The sequence below is a fragment of the Hippocampus comes genome, unplaced genomic scaffold, assembly GCF_001891065.2.
Source record: "Hippocampus comes isolate QL1 unplaced genomic scaffold, H_comes_QL1_v1.1 scaffold88, whole genome shotgun sequence".
Taxonomy (NCBI): domain Eukaryota; kingdom Metazoa; phylum Chordata; class Actinopteri; order Syngnathiformes; family Syngnathidae; genus Hippocampus; species Hippocampus comes.
The window spans coordinates 164,936-182,546 of NW_017805933.1; the positions used below are offsets into that span (position 1 = coordinate 164,936).

The 17,611-nt window shown below is 42.1% G+C and overlaps 2 protein-coding genes across 4 annotated transcripts in view; one reads left to right on the forward strand and one right to left on the reverse strand.

Moving 5' to 3' along the window:
- The window catches only part of ptprq (protein tyrosine phosphatase receptor type Q), a 47,449-nt gene extending 36,909 nt beyond the window's left edge, over positions 1–10,540 (forward strand). The window contains 16 exon segments of the mRNA XM_019890354.1: positions 359–517; positions 621–858; positions 937–1,010; positions 1,912–2,011; positions 2,586–2,714; positions 3,104–3,148; positions 4,470–4,496; positions 4,979–5,060; positions 5,138–5,228; positions 5,531–5,607; positions 5,729–5,863; positions 5,942–6,070; positions 6,602–6,747; positions 7,561–7,696; positions 8,591–8,714; positions 10,112–10,540. Of these exon segments, the coding sequence (XP_019745913.1) occupies positions 359–517; positions 621–858; positions 937–1,010; positions 1,912–2,011; positions 2,586–2,714; positions 3,104–3,148; positions 4,470–4,496; positions 4,979–5,060; positions 5,138–5,228; positions 5,531–5,607; positions 5,729–5,863; positions 5,942–6,070; positions 6,602–6,747; positions 7,561–7,696; positions 8,591–8,714; positions 10,112–10,149 (1,730 nt within the window). The 3' untranslated portion in view covers positions 10,150–10,540.
- A 5,127-nt stretch (positions 10,541–15,667) lies between these two features.
- Positions 15,668–17,611, reverse strand: part of iqsec3b (IQ motif and Sec7 domain ArfGEF 3b) — a 39,929-nt gene continuing 37,985 nt past the window's right edge. For 2 of the 3 annotated variants that reach the window (XM_019890357.1, XM_019890356.1), the window contains one exon: positions 15,668–16,562. In XM_019890357.1, the coding sequence (XP_019745916.1) occupies positions 16,143–16,562 (420 nt within the window). In that variant the 3' untranslated portion in view covers positions 15,668–16,142. The remainder of the gene's footprint in view (positions 16,563–17,611) is intronic. The other variant, XM_019890358.1, reaches the window with a different exon arrangement.

Genomic DNA, 17,611 nt, shown 5'->3' on the forward strand with positions numbered 1-17,611 from the left:
CTGAAAATTATTATTGATTAATTACAAATATAGCATTGTTCATCTACAGTATCTGTGCCATATACTGACAGGGAGAACAATTAAATGAAGGCTCAATGGACCTGGAGATGATCATTATTTCAGAATTTATCATTTTCATCACATTTTTGTTTTGTGATGTGCTATGAGATTTTTTTTTTGCACCCTTTCAGGCACCTTGTAACTCGATAAGCTGTCCACTATAGTAACCACTGTCCTTGAAAGGGTTAAATATAAAACCTTGACCCGTTTAGCGTATGCACCCATGGGGTTGTGTGTGCGCCGTGCGTGCGTGTGTTTGTATGTGGCTCAGTAATGCTGATTTTTAGTTGTTGTGCAGCGCCGGCCAAGCCCGCCCAAAGACCCCAGGCAGTGCTTGGCCACAGAGGGGTTACCATGGTTACCCACAAGAGTATCACCATCCGCTTGCCGGCGTGTTTCTATAGCGATGACAACGGGCCAATCGCAAAAATCCAGGTCATCGTGGCTGAGTCAGGGGGTACGACTCGCCGCAAATGTCGCTTTGAGTCCGTCTGACTTTGAGAAACGCATGGATTAAAAAAAAAAAAAAAATTTCTGTTTCCCATTTCAACACGTCACAGTGAAAGATGTTGCAAACCTTACGACCTGGAGGGACGCCTTCTTCCACCACCCCAGTCCGTACGTGACGGACCAGGGCTTCCCCAACCCGCCGTGTTCGATGGACACTCGCAAGGTGTCCCAAAGACGCAACCACACCACAGCGCAAACGTATGTGATAGGAGAGCAAGACGAGTGTATGGTGGAGAATCAAACCGACGTGCTGTGTAACGGACCTCTGAAGGCCAACACGGTTTATGTGTGAGTGGACCGTGTACGATCAAATGTTTTTTAATGAATGAAAACTGTTTTTATGAATGTACTGTGTGTATTCAACAGGTTTAAGTTCCGAGCAACAAACATCATCGGCCAATACACTGACTCGGAGTACTCCGACCATATTAAAACTGCAGGTACTGTATACTTACTGTAGGTGCGCTCAAGAAATTAGAATCTGATTGAGAAGTTCATTTATTTCAGTCGTTGAATTCAAAAAGTCAAACTCAGATCAATTAGCCCAATGGTGGGTCATGTATTTAGGAGCTGGGTCTTCAGTGGAGACTTGCGCAACTTAATCCATCACTATCACGTTGCAATTATCGAAATCATCAATACTATTCAAAAATGCAATATAGCAGCGGGAAGCGGTGCCATGAGCATCATCTAGAGCAGTTCAGAATCAATATCAATATATAAATTCAGCCGACAAAAAATATAAAACTTTTACCGTACTCAATAGAGGTTATTAAAAGTATGAATCTCGCAGATTGCAAAACATGCGTTTTGCTCCTCTGGCTGGGTTGGAACAAGTTTCCCTCTAACCAACCAATCAGAGGACGGAAAAAGGCTGACATCATCGACGGCCGGCATACTGGACCTGAGACGATGAATTGATCGGTTAAAGAAATAGTCCTATTGCTATTGCAATTAAAGTTACAACAGCTCGCATGACTGATTCTGACAGCATTCTGATAGCACTGGGCGGAGTTGATTGACATGGCAACACAGATGCTGACATCTGATTGGTCAATCTGTATAACTTCCACATACCGATACTGGAAGCAGTGCAAAATGAAGAGAAGACACTGTTGGGACGGAATAGGCACAATTTAATCAACAAATGTTACACTGCAGGTTGCCAGTTTGTAAGTTTGTGTTTTTGCAAGTTTTTAGGTCAGCAAAGGAATTGCTGGCTCTCACCACTGACTCACTCCACATCATCATCATTTTAATTTTTGCATTGAGACACACCTGTGTATTTTTTTTTTAATATATAATAAATGATTATTCGACACTCATTTTCTCTCCCTGCAGTTTATGGGCTGCTGAGCAGAGACGAGCAGATCATCTTGGGTGTACTCCTCTCTTTCTTCTTGGCAGTGCTGCTGATTGTCATCATCTGCTCGTCTGTCAAGTAAGGAAATAGAAACACTCTTGGCCTTTTTTTTTTTTGCGTCTGTCAAGTAAGGAAATAGAAACACTCGTGGCCTTTTTTTTTCTTTTGAACAAATTCACGAAACACTCTCGAACTAATCAAAGCACTCAGGCAGGTAAGAAATACAAGGACCACCAATGCATAACAAAGGTACAACAGCATGTACATTACAAAAGCTCTCAGTGTATCCTTCCTTTGAATATGTCACCAGAATACCAGGAGAAGAATATTGTGAAAGAAAATGGCGATGTAATATTTGAAGCAAGGGCAAATTGAAAAGAAAGATGTTCTCAATGACAGATGGAGCATTCCAGAGGACAACATTCTAAAATTTATCTATTAACGAGGATGAGCATATTATTGTAAAATAAACATTACAAATAATAGTAGACGTGCCCCTTGTCAACAGTCTTAAAGTACCAATAATATCGTCTCAAATAAGTGTGAACTTAATAACGTTGTTCTGAGAAGGCAGATGTAAAGCGAATTCATTCTACTGTTTATATAAAAATATCGAAGCATAACGTTGTGCGTTATTCACCCGTTTGCCAAGAGTCCACCAGCGCAAGAAGGAGGGCGAAACGTATTCCCCAAGAGAAGCGGAGATCATCGAGACCAAATGTAAACTGGATCAGCTGATTGCTGTGGCAGACCTGGAGCTGAAGCAGGAAAAAGTCAACCGGTGGGGATATTAAAGTACAACGACATTGAACACGTGTTGGCAACGCTTAGTGTGACTTGGCGGCGGCGGCGGCGGCTCCAAATACACGACGCTAAATGTGAAACCAACAAGACCAGAGTGTCTCAGCCGCCGCCGACACGATGCGCTCCCGTCGGCACTAAATCATCTTGTTGTCGCCGAGTTTGAGCAAAAATAGAAGCGATGTCTTCGAAACGGCGCAGCGGCATTGTGGCTTTCCATTTCTTCCTTTCTTCTTTGCAGACACGCCGTCTGCGAGTCTCCAACCATCTTCCCTGACAAAATGTGCCTTATTTCTACATATTTATACATCACTCACTGAAACCCACCTATAAATTTGCTTTCGACACTGAGCGCTTTTCTGCCAGCAGGTATTCATCCTTCTTCTTCAGACGGAAAGAGATTTACGTCATTCAGTAAGTGCTGCTACTGTTTATGTCATTGGGCCCCCCATAACCCCCGTTCACCACTCGCTCATACATGCTGAAGGCACGCTTGGCCTACACTATAACACTGCAAGCCACATTGTGTGCGTGTGTGTGTGTGTGTGCGCGTGCTATTCATTTACCCTCACGCTATGGTCGACCTGCATTTGGGAGGTAGAATATTTTTAGAGGGCAAGCAGAGGTTAGCTACCTCCGCTTTATGGGTTCAGAATGATAGCGAAAATGAATATTGCTGTTTTCTTTCTTCCTCTCTCCCCTCATTCCTTCCTGCCGTCCTCCTTCCATTCCTTCCTTTCATATCCTCTGTGTCCTTTCTTTCTTCTGCCCTTTATTTCTGCAGCAGCCTTCTGTACCTCCCGTTTTTCTTCTTTCCATCGTTCCTCCCGTCCTTCTTTTTCATTCCTCCCTTGTCTTCCTTATATAGAAACACCGATATATTCCTTCCTCCCATTTCTCCCCTCTTGCCTCTCATCGTAACCCTGATGCATTCCTTTCTTCCGTCCTTCCCCCTTTCCACTTCCTTTCACACAATCCCTCTTCCTTTCCATCCTTTCAAACATACCGTCCTTCAATCCTCCTATTTTCCTTTCCTTCCTTCCTTCCTTCCTTCCTTCCTTCCTTCCTTCCCCGATCCGATATCCCATTCTTCCTCCTTTCCCATCATTTCCTTCCTTACTTCCTACCTCCCTCACTTACTTCTTTCCTTCCTCCATCCTTTTCTTCCCGCCATACCATCCTTCAACTCTACCTTGCACGCTTCAGACCTTCCTTCCATCCTCACTTCCTTCTTTCTTTCCTCCCTTGCTTTTTTTTCCAGTCCTTTCCATCCTTTCAAACATACCGTCCTTTAATCCTCCTATTTTCCCTTCCTTCCTTCCTTCCTTCCTTCTTTCCTTCCTTCCTTCCTTCCTTCCTTCCGTACTTCCTTCCCCAATCCCATATCCCATTCTTCCTCCTTTCCCTTTCCCATCATTTCCTTCCTTACTTCCAACCTCCCTCACTTACTTCTTTCCTTCCTCCATCCTTTTCTTCAACTCTACCTTCCACGCTTCAGACCTTCCTTCCATCCTCGCTTCCTTCTTTCTTTCCTCCCTTGCTTTTTTTTCCATTCCTTCAGTCTTCCTTCCTTCCATTATTACTTCATCCTTCCTTCCCGCTTTATTAAGTTAAGCAGATAAACAGCCTGGTTTCTTTTTGGGATTTTCTGTGCACAAATAGCACCGACTCAACTGTGATTAAGCTTGTTCTTTTTTTCCACACCCCCCACCCCCCGCCATCTATTTTCATCCAGACTCCTCAGCTACAGGAAATCGCTCAAGTAAGTCATCCTGCATAAATAATGTATAAATATGTATAAATAATATGCTGACAGTGGCTGCAGCATCCCAACACAGTTTTTTACTCGGTGCCGCTCGCCGTATGGAAGTGGTACTACTCTCACGCGCTCTGCGAATACTTGTCGCATCTCATCCACAGTTATATTTATTGTGGAGGCCATTTAGTACTTAAGTTGAAAAGTCATTCGATATTATTTTTTTACTTTCAGTTTTAGCTCTCAAAATCTTGATTTAACCAGAAAAAAAAAAAAACATTGACACTGAGTTATGGAGTAGAAATTACAGCTCTGTTTTCAAATACAGTGAGCAGAGGTAGAAAGTCATGAGGAAAATAAATACCCAAGTAGAGCACAGACACCTGAAAAATTCTGCTTAAGAAGAATAATGAAATGCAGTACATGGACTTGGTCAGTTTCCATGACTGGCTATCATGGTCCCTCATTTAATTTTTTTTTTTTTCAAGGCCTATCAGCAAGAAGTCGTTCCTCCAGCATATCGAGGATCTGTGCAGCAACGACAACGCCAAATTCCAGGAAGAGTTTTCCGTAAGTGAACATCCAATCTGAGTGAATTTCATTTTATTTTAATCAAGAAATCTTTGCTCTCTTTCTCCCCCCTTCAGGAGCTCCCCAAACTACTTCAAGACCTGGCCACCACGGACGCAGACCTGCCCTGGAACAAAACCAAGAACCGTTTCCCCAATATAAAGCCGTGTGAGTACGCGTGGCAGATCCGAAACCCGTTGCAGTTCCGCGGGGTTGATTTGCGAGGCACGAGGTAATTACAGCGCCATCTCGTGTCACAGCTCGTTTTGTTTTTCTTGAAAGAAAGGCCACTCGAGAAGACCCTTTCATGGTGGTCTTTAATTATACAGGGCATGAGGGAAAAAAATGCCCATTTGCATGCTCCTCTTGACAAGAGTTTCAGTAATGTAATAGCATTTGCACTCTCTTTCCGGGGGAATAATCATTTGCAAGTTGAGCTATACATTGAAAAACGACTGCGTTGTATCCAGATAATAACAATCGAGTGAAACTGCTGTCGGAACCGGGAGCTGCAGGCTCGGACTACATCAACGCCAGCTTTGTCTCAGTGAGTATCAACTGATGGAAAAATGAACAATGCATTCCTTTTTTTCTGTTCTAATTCTGTCCGTGTGAATTATTGTATCGAGATATATATTTTTTAAAGCATGTATATCTCGGTCCCAAAGGGCTATCTGTGTCCGAATGAGTTCATCGCCACGCAAGGTCCTCTGCCCAACACGGTGGCTGACTTTTGGAAGATGATCTGGGAAACGGGCACCCGCACCATCGCCATGCTCACGCAGTGCCACGAAAACGGCAGAGTGAGTGGCAGTTAAGGTTTCACTGACTTCGTCACATATCCCGCCTCCATTTTCACGCACTCGCACGTCCCGTTCTAGAGTCGCTGTCACAAGTACTGGCCAGAGGACAACAACAAGCCCATGTCAGTGTTTGGTGACATTCTTATTTCAAAAGTGTCTGAAGAAATCCTTCCTGATTGGACTGTGAGGACGCTTAAAGTGGAAAAGGTAACGAACGGCCCGAAACAATTTCATGGGAGCCCCTGCTGACTTGGTATGTAAAAGAAGACATTCTTGGAAAATTGACTTTGAATTGGTTGTAGTGTTGTCTCAGTGAGGAAAAATACGAGTAAATCTTCGCGGGTTTATGTGACATTTATTTAGTGTTGGCCGGTGGTGGCTTTGCACCAGCACCATTCATTTGCAGTTTGGATTTGGAGCAGTTGATTTGTGACTGCTCATCTTTCGGAAAATGAGTCACTACAGGAGTCGGAAAAGTCCTTAATACGGCAACACTGGTTAGCCCGAGCTCCCTTCCTGGGCGCTCTGGTAAAGCCAGAAATTTGCAAAAGGGACAGAAATGCCCCCCGCCACCCCCATATGTTCACACTATTTTTATTTCTTTATTTTTGGACTGTAATTTAGCCTTTATTGGTCCAGATCACGCAATTGAAGCAAAGTACAAACAAGACCAGACAATCGTTAAAACATCATAAACCATCATTGAGACGAAGCCTTTCTTCTTGTTTCACCCTGCAGCATGGACACTACATTTTGGTCCACCACTTCAACTACACGTCGTGGCCCGAGCATGGGGTCCCGGAATGCTGCGGCACCCTCATCAAGTTTGTCCGGGCGGTCCGATTGCACCGGCACCACCACACCACCATAGCGGTGCACTGCAGGTGTTTGCGGAGAGCATTTTTATGTCTTCATGTTCTAGACCACAGTGTCAAACTCAAGGCCCGGGGGCCAGATCTGGCCCACCACATCATTTTATGTGGCTCGCGAAAGCAAATCAAACATGTCAACTTCCATGATACTTGATAAAATCTCTACCAAAATTTAAAATTCTCATATGTAATAAATAACTGACATATTGTAAGCATTTTCTTGTTACCAAACCCCTCATTACAGTAGCTTAAACAGTAGTGGCATAAACCATAATTATTGAATTTTTATATGGTTTCAATGATAACGGCCCTCGAAGGGAAACGGTTACTAAAACGTGGTCCACGACAAAAATGAGTTTGACACCCCTGTTCTAGACAGTGGTTGACCACCTTTCAAATTTATGGTTGCTTCATGACTCTGCACTCTTAAAACTGCTGAGTCAAAAGTAACCCTAAATGAGTGAAATACTGTACTGGGTCCAAAGTGGCTGAAACCAGGTTATCGGTATAATTGCGGTAAAGAATAATAAAGGGACTAATTTTATTTCCAACATTTTCAAATAAGAAGACACAACTTTTGCCTGTCGGGGGTTTAATCCATACAACCTGTAAGTCAGTATTTGAATCCTCACCGATATCCAAAATTAGCAGCAGTCCCCACTTAGCCATGCAGCCACCATCCACAGTTTCTAACAATGCCACATTAAATATACTTCCACTTCAGTACACACCTGTCCATATTGGCAACCACCTTCAACTTTTCAGTCCGCCCGAATTTAATCTTCAACCGGCTATAATCTGTTCATCGTGTGTCTGTGGACTCAGCGCCGGCGTGGGCCGAACAGGCGTGTTCATCGCTCTGGACCATCTTATTCAGCACATCAGAGATCACGACTTTGTGGACGTTTACGGCCTGGTGGCTGAGCTGCGCAGCGAGAGGATGTGCATGGTGCAAAATCTGGTAAGGAAGAAGACTCTTTTTTTATTGTCACCCTGCGATTGATGTGAACAACCGTCAGGGAAGTGACACATAACACAAAATAATGCACTGTACAGAATAGCCTCTTCAATTGTGTTCCGTCACTTTCAAGCATCAGCAAATGTGCGTGTAGTTGTCCTACTTTACTCTTCATTCCCTCACCGCCCCCCTGTGATCCCTTTTCCTGTCAGGCATTATTAGAAAATTCTCTTTATGGACTAAAATGGTCTGGCGGTGGATTAAACGTCTATTGTGAGCAGGATTCCCCCATCCTGACAAAGCACGGCGCTATCCTAAAATCACCCCGGCTCGCTCATTACTTATGGATCACTTGTGTGTCTCGGTGTGGGTGTGTATCTACACCCTTCTTCTTATCACGGCTCATTATTTGTTGGCTTGCTCGTTTTAAATTGTGGGATCCGCACATTGTTGCCGATTATCTCGTAGACTTTAATCTCTAAAACCTCTAAGTCTCCTGTTATGTTTGTCTTAACCGTGAGTTCATTTTGAAATAAAACAACTTGACAGTGGCGCCTTGTCACGTAATCACTGTGATGAGGCTTTACTTGGCTACCTGTGAATCACTTTTAAGCCTTGCAAATTCGCGGCGCAATGCTAAACATTTTTAGGATCAAATTTGTATCTCTGTCATACATCAATCAAAACAGAGGAGAGCTTTGTTATCTTTTTTTTTTTTTTTTTGAAGAGCTCTTTTATTGGCTCTCATGAGATTGTGCCGGAGCATCTAATGATGTGTCCGGCGAACATATGTGTTGTGCGTGCGACATTGTGAGAAGATAAATTGGCTACACTCTGCGCGTGTGTGCATGCGTGTGTGTGTGTGTGTGTGTGTGTGTGTGTGTGTGTGTGTGTCAGGCCCAATACATCTTCTTGCACCAGAGCACGCTGGAACTGCTGAACAACAAAGGCAACAGTCAGTCCATCTGGTTTGTCAGCTACTCTGCTCTGGAGAAGACGGACTCGCTGGATGCAATGGAAGGTAACAAACAACACACACAATCGTCAAAACTTTGCGAACCTATATTGAGCACAGGCACATATTTTACCATTGAAAATCTCATGTTAAATTGTCGCTATGTACTGATGGTATTTCCCGCACTGGAAGGCGCTTCAGAGTATAAGGCGTACCGTCAATGAACGGCCTAATTTAAAACTGTTTTCATAGATAGGGCGCCCCGTATTGTGAGGCGCATGGAATAGAAGCCACAATAGTGACTGCGGTTGCGTCATGCATCCACTAGATGAAGCTACGCTAAAGGGAATACAATACAATACAGCTTGATTTCTATCACGCTTTCACAACAGCTGCAGCTGTAACAAAACACTTTACAGAACATTTAAAATACTACGTCCAAGAAATTGGAATATCGATCCATATATAAGGCACATCGGATTATCAGGCGCACTGTCGAAAATTTAATGCTTTTAGGTGCACCTTATCATGCAGAAAATACTGTATTTGTCACACAATTTTTTTTCAAGGCATTCAGTCTTTTTTGGTATGTTTTGAATCTTTATTCATTCATATCATTCACTCTGATAATCAAGGATACAGTGATCCCTCGCGAAATAGCGCGGTTCATTTATCGCGGCTTCAGTGCATCGTCGACTTTTTCAAACATATTCATAAAAAAATAATAATAATAATTCATATACATGGAGTACAGTTTGGTTATAGGTTGCTCTATGTGACTCGCTGTTGTTTTGCTGACTTTCGCAGCTTCTCGCGGCCTTTTTGCGGACTTAAAAAAATTTTTTCTTTTTAATAATTATGATTTAGTTATTTATTTGTATGTTTATTGGTCGCTACTTTGTGGATTTTCATTTATCGCGGGTGGTTTTGGTCCCCATTAACCGCGATAAAAGAGGGATTACTGTAACAGCAAATCAGGTTCGCATAATATCCATAAAATCAGAGAAAAGAAAAAAATAAAAGCTTTTGGAGGGTGATTTTGGAAGGGTGTGTAACATACAGGTGCATGTTGTTAAAAAAAAAAAACAACAAAAAAAAAACAAGTGTAGTAATTCTAAACATTTTGGGTTGGGCATCAAATGCTCACTTTTTTTTTTTTTTTAATTTTGCAACAGGGCTCAGTCTTGTCACCTGGAAATAGCTACAATTTACCGTACCATGACTTGAGAGTTCATTCATTCTGTATCGTTCGTATCAGGGCCTGCTTACTTGAACACAAAGCTGATATACTTGCAGGCAGCAGGGCTTATTCTGCTCTCCGCCGGCTTCAAGGATTAATCGCATCTTCTGCTGTCTCGTGGAAAAGAGTTAAATTGTTCCGAATCACAGACACACACACACACACACACACACACACACACACACTTGTTCCATCATACGTCACACTGCGCATGTGTCCACAGGAGACGTTGAACTGGAATGGGAAGAGACCACAATGTAGACGGACCCCTTTGCCCAAAGGTGGCTGTGTTATTTTTGGGAGCAAAAGAAGAAAGAGAAGACAAAGGATGAAATGGACGGGAATCAGTCTTTGGAACGTTGCTCCCTTCCAGGGCCTTTCTCCTTTTCACGGTGAGGAAAAAAGTGGGAGCACTCAGAGCGCCCTATCACATTTTTGCACACACTGAGTCCATTGCGTATTGTCATGACTGTATCGTATTGAAAGCTGTTGTGTTTTTGTAAGATAATTTATTCGGCCATATTTCTTTTATTTTCGACATCTTTGTCAATTCTGCCGCCTGCGTTCAGGAGTTGACGGCAGTCCAATTTTTCGGGGGTTTGGATCCTTTTCTCAAGAGTGATTTGCACCAGTAAAGCCGCTTGAATTTTTATTCTTGTGTTTGATGTCTTTTACGGCCTTAATACACCCTTGGCGACTCTTAGATGGAATGAGGTCGTCGCGACGTTGTGCTGTCACATTACAAAATGAACACACTGTGAATGTGTTTAACTCTGAACACACATCCGTTTCGGGCCAGAAGAATAAAATTGTTTCTGTGGTGTTGCCAATGTACACCATATCACAGTGGATTTTAAATACCTCGGTTTTCGTGATTACCGGTAATCCGTTCCAGAAGGTCTGCCTAAAAGCAGTGTTTCCCATAGGAAATCATGTAAATCTATTTAATCCATCCCAGGCATCCAAAAATATCTGAAAAAAAAAATCTCCAGAAAATGACTTGTTTTACACAAATCAGTGCGAGATAAACAAATGAACATCTCAAATCACAATTATCTTTGTCGAAGACTTGATGGCTAATGCGAGATAGGAGGAAACTTTTTTTGTACTTTGCTATAAGTTTTGGAATCCTATAGCGCTTCCCCACCCTCTTTGTCAAATGGCCGACACTCATCACGTTCATCACAGAAAGCAAGGCATGTTCCACATTTCAAGCTTTGATTAAACAACTCAAGGCAACAAGAATCCCACTCTGCTCGACAACACTTGGCAAAACATCCTGAGTTACACCATCAAAATAAAAGCATGCCAGTATAAGAAGTCCCCAAACTTTTTTAGGCGTATTAGTTGTCACATTCAAAATATTTTATATTTCTTTATTGAGTGCAGCTGCTAAATGAGCCATCATGTGGTGAAACTGCATTATCGTACTGGGTGCTTTTATTTTGAAGGACTTACTTTGGGTCGGATGTAACGCGTAACACAAATGTGTCAGTACACCTTGATGTCTGTTGAACTGTTTTCGTACAATTTACGAAATATTTGGGATGGATGCGCTTTTGAGAATTTTTTTTTTTTTGTACAGTAACTGAGCAGATGTACTGTAGGAAAACTGGGTTGGAATTCTGATGGGGAAAAAAAAGAGTTGAAAACCCAAGTCGGATTAAAACTAGGACGTGAAAACCGAGGTTTCACAGTGTCGCAGTCAGAAACTTTGTTCATCATTTCGGAATGGCCGCCATTCTGTGTTGTCCGTTAACATAATTTTAATGACTATGAATCACCAATCACACCTCATCTGTTTTCAGAGTTTGGTCATGTGACATTCGCCAGCTGAACCGTGATTGGTTGGCCAACTGTGATGTCATTTTCAGGTGACAGAAAGTGGCAAAATGGCCGCCCCTCCAGAAATATGCAGATTAAACCTAAATTCATTGTCCACAAACACAATATTAATCACAATGCCGTGTTTAGAATATATTTTGATTAAGAAAATCCCCTTTCACTCCAAAACACAATCCAATTTCCTCACGTACATTCCTCAAGTGCTGTCACGCTCAATATTGCATCCCCGTGCCGTAATGAATGAGTTCGCCGCCTGTGTGATAAAGGCAGGGCTGATTTTCCCATAACCCGCCCCCCCCCCCACACACACACACACACACACACCCCGCCCTCCATGCTGGGCGCCCCCTTCATCCCACCTGCTGCAGAATCTTTCATTCGACCAACGCCACACTTCGGAGTCAATATTGACAACACACAAAGATGCACGGAGAGTAAAAACTACTTTATTCTTTCATTCTCCCCGAACGAACAAAGAAAAAAAAATAGAAATACGCTTTTTTTTTTTAAATAATAAACATGTTGATCTTTAAGAAATCTTCCATTTGATTTTTTTTTTTGTTTGTTTATAAATAGTGTGAGGGTGCAAATATTCATGACAGTGCTTATTGAGGGTGTATGAGGCCGCCATGACAACCACGGAGAAGGAGGGACAGAGGAAGGCTCAGGACAGGGAGAGAGATAATAAAAACTGTAAAATGCAATCGAACTTGCAGGTGAATGCTGAAGAGCTGATGCGGAACAGAAATGCTGAAGAAGTTATCAAAATGTAGGAAATGGGTTAAGACATTGAGAAAATGGGGGGGACAAAGATGCGCCAATTTTTAAAACCACACCATTGGTTGGGATGTTTATGAATTCCGAGGACAAAGTGGGCATTTTTGGAATATGACAAAGCCGTCCCGAACATTTTGACATTGGAGTGGTTTGAATCCACCGAGAAACATGCAGGAGTTGGAAAACGTGTAAACAAGTCTGGGGAATTTTGCCATGAAAATTTGTGGAATTCTGGAGGCTCTTCAGCATTCCCGCCTTAAATTAAAAATCGTAGAAAATGACATCAGCGGACGCGACGTTTATGATACAAACACAGACTAGAGCCGCTTTTGCGTCCGCTTTGGAAGCTTTACATGCTGAATGGCGCTCTTCAAGTCAATGGGAGAGTCGAGAGAAAGAAAAAAAAAAATCCAAACAACTAAGCAGAGAGAAGACAAGCATTTCCTAAAATGGATGTTGTGTTGATTTGCCGACTGCGTTTGTGCATGTGTGTGTAATCACCCAAACAGCATAGCCCTTTGCACAGCTCCTCTTAATGACACAATAGTACCGTAATGACCATTGTAACAATAATAGTAATATCGGTGTTGCCATGGTAACCGCTCTAAAACCTATAAAAGCTTTTGCCGTTTTTTCCCGCTTCGGCTGCAGGACTTCATAACGCCCGATATGAGACGTCAATAGTCATCCCGAATAATAATAAGAACTATAGCTCTGTGTTTGTCTCTCTTGTTTTTAAACTAGACTCTTCTCTGTACAAATTCAGCAGACGTAGACACACGCACACACGGATGCGAGATCACGTTCTCAGAATAGAATCTATGTATTTACAATATATATTTCATATATTCTGTGGTGCAAAAAAAAAAAAAAAAAAAGTAGAAGACGTGCTTCGGTGCGTCTCTGCTGTACAAAGCGTCCCAACCGAAATGCCATGATTTCAACTTCACCACAATCATCTTGCCGACGCTGTTTTTTTCTTATTTCCTCTTTTGTTTTGTTTTGTTTTGTTTTTTTTCAATACATTGTCACTGTGGCGGAAGGTAAAAAGTGCAAAAAGCATTTACGAGTGGACCTAAGTCGACCACCGCTATGTGTGTGTGTGGTGGCATTATTTTTCTTCCTCAAACTAAAGCTATAAGTGAGAGTTTCCCGGCTGATAAATGGCCTTCAACAACAACAATATTCACAGTGGAGAAAGCCAGTAAGAGTGAATGTACAAGAGGCGGGGGGAAGCATGATCAGCCCCCGGTCGCAGTGTGAGCAGGGGGAATTGGAAGTCAGGCAGGTGCGAGCCTTTCCTGCTACTTCATGTCAGTCAAATGTATAAAGGCCACACTGAAAAGACAAAAAAATACAACAGTCATGTGAGGTATCATGTTGACATTAAACGAGACAAAGGTTGAAAAAAAAATGTAACTTTGTAATAAAACGAGAAAATGATCAGATTCAAGCAGTATTAGTGAAAGAAAAAATGTCACATGAAGTCGTTTTCATTTTATGAAAATGAAGTTGTTAAGTTACAGGGACAATGGGGGCCATTTTTAAGGAACTAGGTCATAATTTCACCCCGCCCAAAATATTTTTTTTTCCACCGGCTAACTAGTCGTAATTTTTAAAAGTATGTCTAAAGCGCAAAATTACAAGTTGTATTGTATACGGTATGAGTATACCGTCTGACTGGAAAAGTCTGGATTTTATGGAACGAAGGTGATAATATTACGAGATTGTGGTCATTTAATAGGGGTCGGGGGCGGGGGACCTTTCTGACACCACATGCTGAATGAATGATTTATTTTGACAAGGTGTGATAATGACATTAAAAAGGGACAACTAAAAAGATAAAAAAAATTAATGAAACATGAAAAGTAACATTTTAAATTAAATTGGAAAAATATTGGAAAACAAATGATGCCTCGCCATTGTGTCAAATGGGCGCAGTGTAGCACCGACTACAGGCAAGGGGGGGGGGAGCTTACTCGATGCAAAAAAAAAAACATGCCTTTAGTATCGGTGGCTGGTATCTGCATTCTTTAGGAGAACCCGATACCTTGAAAAAGAGCTGGTCTCGACCCAATAATGATAATTGGTATCTGTACTTCCCATAAAATTATAGTTTAGGGTTGGGGTTTTTTTTCCCCCCTGAAAAAAAATGTCAGGATTTTACTCTTGATAATTGTGACATTAATTTTTTTTCTCATAATTTGACTTTTTTGATGTTGTTTGTTTTTTATCTTTCCAGCATGGCCCGAACACTGCTTGCTAACGCAATACTAAAACCGTACTTTGTTTTTGTGACAAGCCCACGCGTGTGACGTACATGTCGGGGAGACATCTTTGTCACCTTCTCTCTCTCTCTCTCTCTCTCTCTCTCTCTCTCTCTCTCTCTCTCTCTCTGTGTTTTTCCTCCCTTGAAGACGCAATCTGATCGTTCAAGGAACAACTGCAGCCATAAGCAGCCTTCTTCTCTTTCCACAGTAGATAAGAACAAAATAATTGCAGCCCCGAGAAGTGAGACTTGTGCTGAGATCTGAGTCATCTTTTCTTTTTTTCTTTTTTTTTAAACATCCTTTTTTTAAATAACGTTTTCAGACAGGGGTGAGCAAAGTAAGGCCCGTGGGCCACACGCGGCCCTTAAATCCGGCTCACCGAACATTTGCGGTGTCAACACTCCTGTAATGTTTGTTCAATTCATTTCACCATGTATTCATTCATTTTATATACTTTTCAATTAATACAGATTTTTGCATTAAATTAGCCATTTATAATGTATTTCTTGTGCATTCATTTATGTCATATAATTATTGAATTGAATAATTGAATAATAAAATAACGTTGGTTTGATGTTTTATTTAATTACATAATTGTGTAATAAAAATAAAAATCTATGAATAATAAAATGTGTACAAGTAAAATGCATTTTATTTAATTAAATAATTCGTTAACAGATTCAAGTGAAATAGTTTTGAATAAAATATATAAATTACATTATTGTTATTTAAAATAATTGTAAAACCATTACTAAATAATAGAAATATGACTCAAACATTCTTTATATTCAGTGAAATATTTTGTTAATTACTTCAAATTAAATTAAATATAAATATAGTTATATTTTTTGTACTTATTACTACATTTTTACATAAAACATATGTCAGTACAATTAAATCATTATATTTATGTATTAAATAAATATTTAAATAATTTTACATAAAATACCCTACAGAAAATCTGAGTAAAAAGTTTAATTTAGTCATTCATAAATTAATTATCATTAAATAAATTATGTATAAAGAAAATAAATAACTCATGAATTATTATGCAGGTTACATACTTGGCATAAACATTTGAATGCATTTTTGTAACAAACGCAAATGAGCTGGCTCACTTGTTCATTTTGAAAATCAAATGTGGCCCTTGAGCACATAAGTTTGCACACCCCTGCTTTTAGGAGAATCTTTTTGCCGATTGCCGCCTGTGCGCAAGCAGTCCAAATGTGTCTTGTAGATGGTGAAACCTGGGAGAGGGATGCTCAGCGAGCAAGCCAATTGACGTTACAAAATGGCATCCCAAAAAAGTCGTGTGCCACGGTGGCAGGGGTCTCATAGGAACCGTTTGGTTTGTGGGGGGGCTCAGACGATGCTGCGGGAGCCGCTGGAGTTGCGCCTTCGAGTGAGCGGTATGGTGTGGTGGAGCGGCATAGGCGAGTCCGGCGGGCAGAACTGATGCGGGTGGTTGTAAGGGGGCGGGGGCGGCGGCAGGGGGGGCTGAGGCCCGTCGCCCTGGACATGGACAGGCGTGGACATGGCCGAGCGCAGGAGCTGGTGGGCGGCCGGGCCCTGGCTGAGGAAGGCCTCCATGCGGCCCCGCCCGCTCTGGTCCACCACGATGACTTTGACGATCTGTTGGCACTGGATCAGCGTCTCCGGGCGCAGCTCCCCGGCCGGGACGGGGCCCAGCAAGGCGGGCGGGGCGGTCAGGGCCAGGGGGGGTGTCGGCTCAACGCTGGGCGGACTCAGTTGGTAGGTCTGCAGCCTGTTGTGAATTGACACCTAGTTTAGGAACAGCCAGAGAACGCACGGGGAGTTACCAGCCTGAACGCAGCCTTACGCAGCCCTCTGGTGTGACACGCACGGGGGGGCATGCAGGCATGCACGGAGGTGGCGTGCACAGTCAGCGCGTGCGGCACACACACACACACACACACACACACACACACACACACACACACACACACACACACACACACACACACACACACACACACGGGCACACACGCGCACGGGATATGGAACACTCACAAAAAATGCGTGTATACAATGCCTAGATAAAAGTGTGGATGCTCTGTAAAATGTCCACCAAAACCAAATAAATTTATACACAATGTTACTCACAAAAGAGCGCAGGAAGAAAAGTTTGATGTTTTAATATTTCATCACAAAAGTCACGAAATGGGATACACAGGTATTTCCGCATTTTACAGTCCCAAAAATTCAACAAATCGTAATTAAGTTTTGAATGAGCTGTTTTTTTTAATTAAGAGATCAAAATTGAAACATGTAAATAGAGTAAAAAGTTGTATTCAAATTACAATTTTATTTGAACTTTGTTACATTTTAAATATTTCAGGACATTTTTTTAACCCGATTCCTAAAAGTTGGGATGCTGTGTAAAACGCTCGTCATAATGGTTTTAATACATCAATATATAGGCAGTTATTCAACTGAATTTTTATTTGCAGTCGGTCTCAGTCCGCATTCCCCTTGAAACAGCGGGGGATTACTGCATACAGTCAAAACAATTAACACCGTATCCAAACTCTCACCACTGTCCTGGAAAAAGTGGATAGGCTGTGGGGGGGAGGAGTAGAGGTGGGAGGGGGTGGGTTGTTTTGTGGGAAGGTGAGGGGGGGTGTTGGTAGAAGATCGAGGGAAAAAGTGACACCGAGGGCGTGGTGCCTCCCTAACACACCGACTGACATGTCTCAAAAGGACTGGCTGAGGCAGGAGAAAGACAAGCGGTGAAAAGGACGACAAACAATCACGGTGGACACACACACACACACACACACACACACACACACACACACACACACACACAC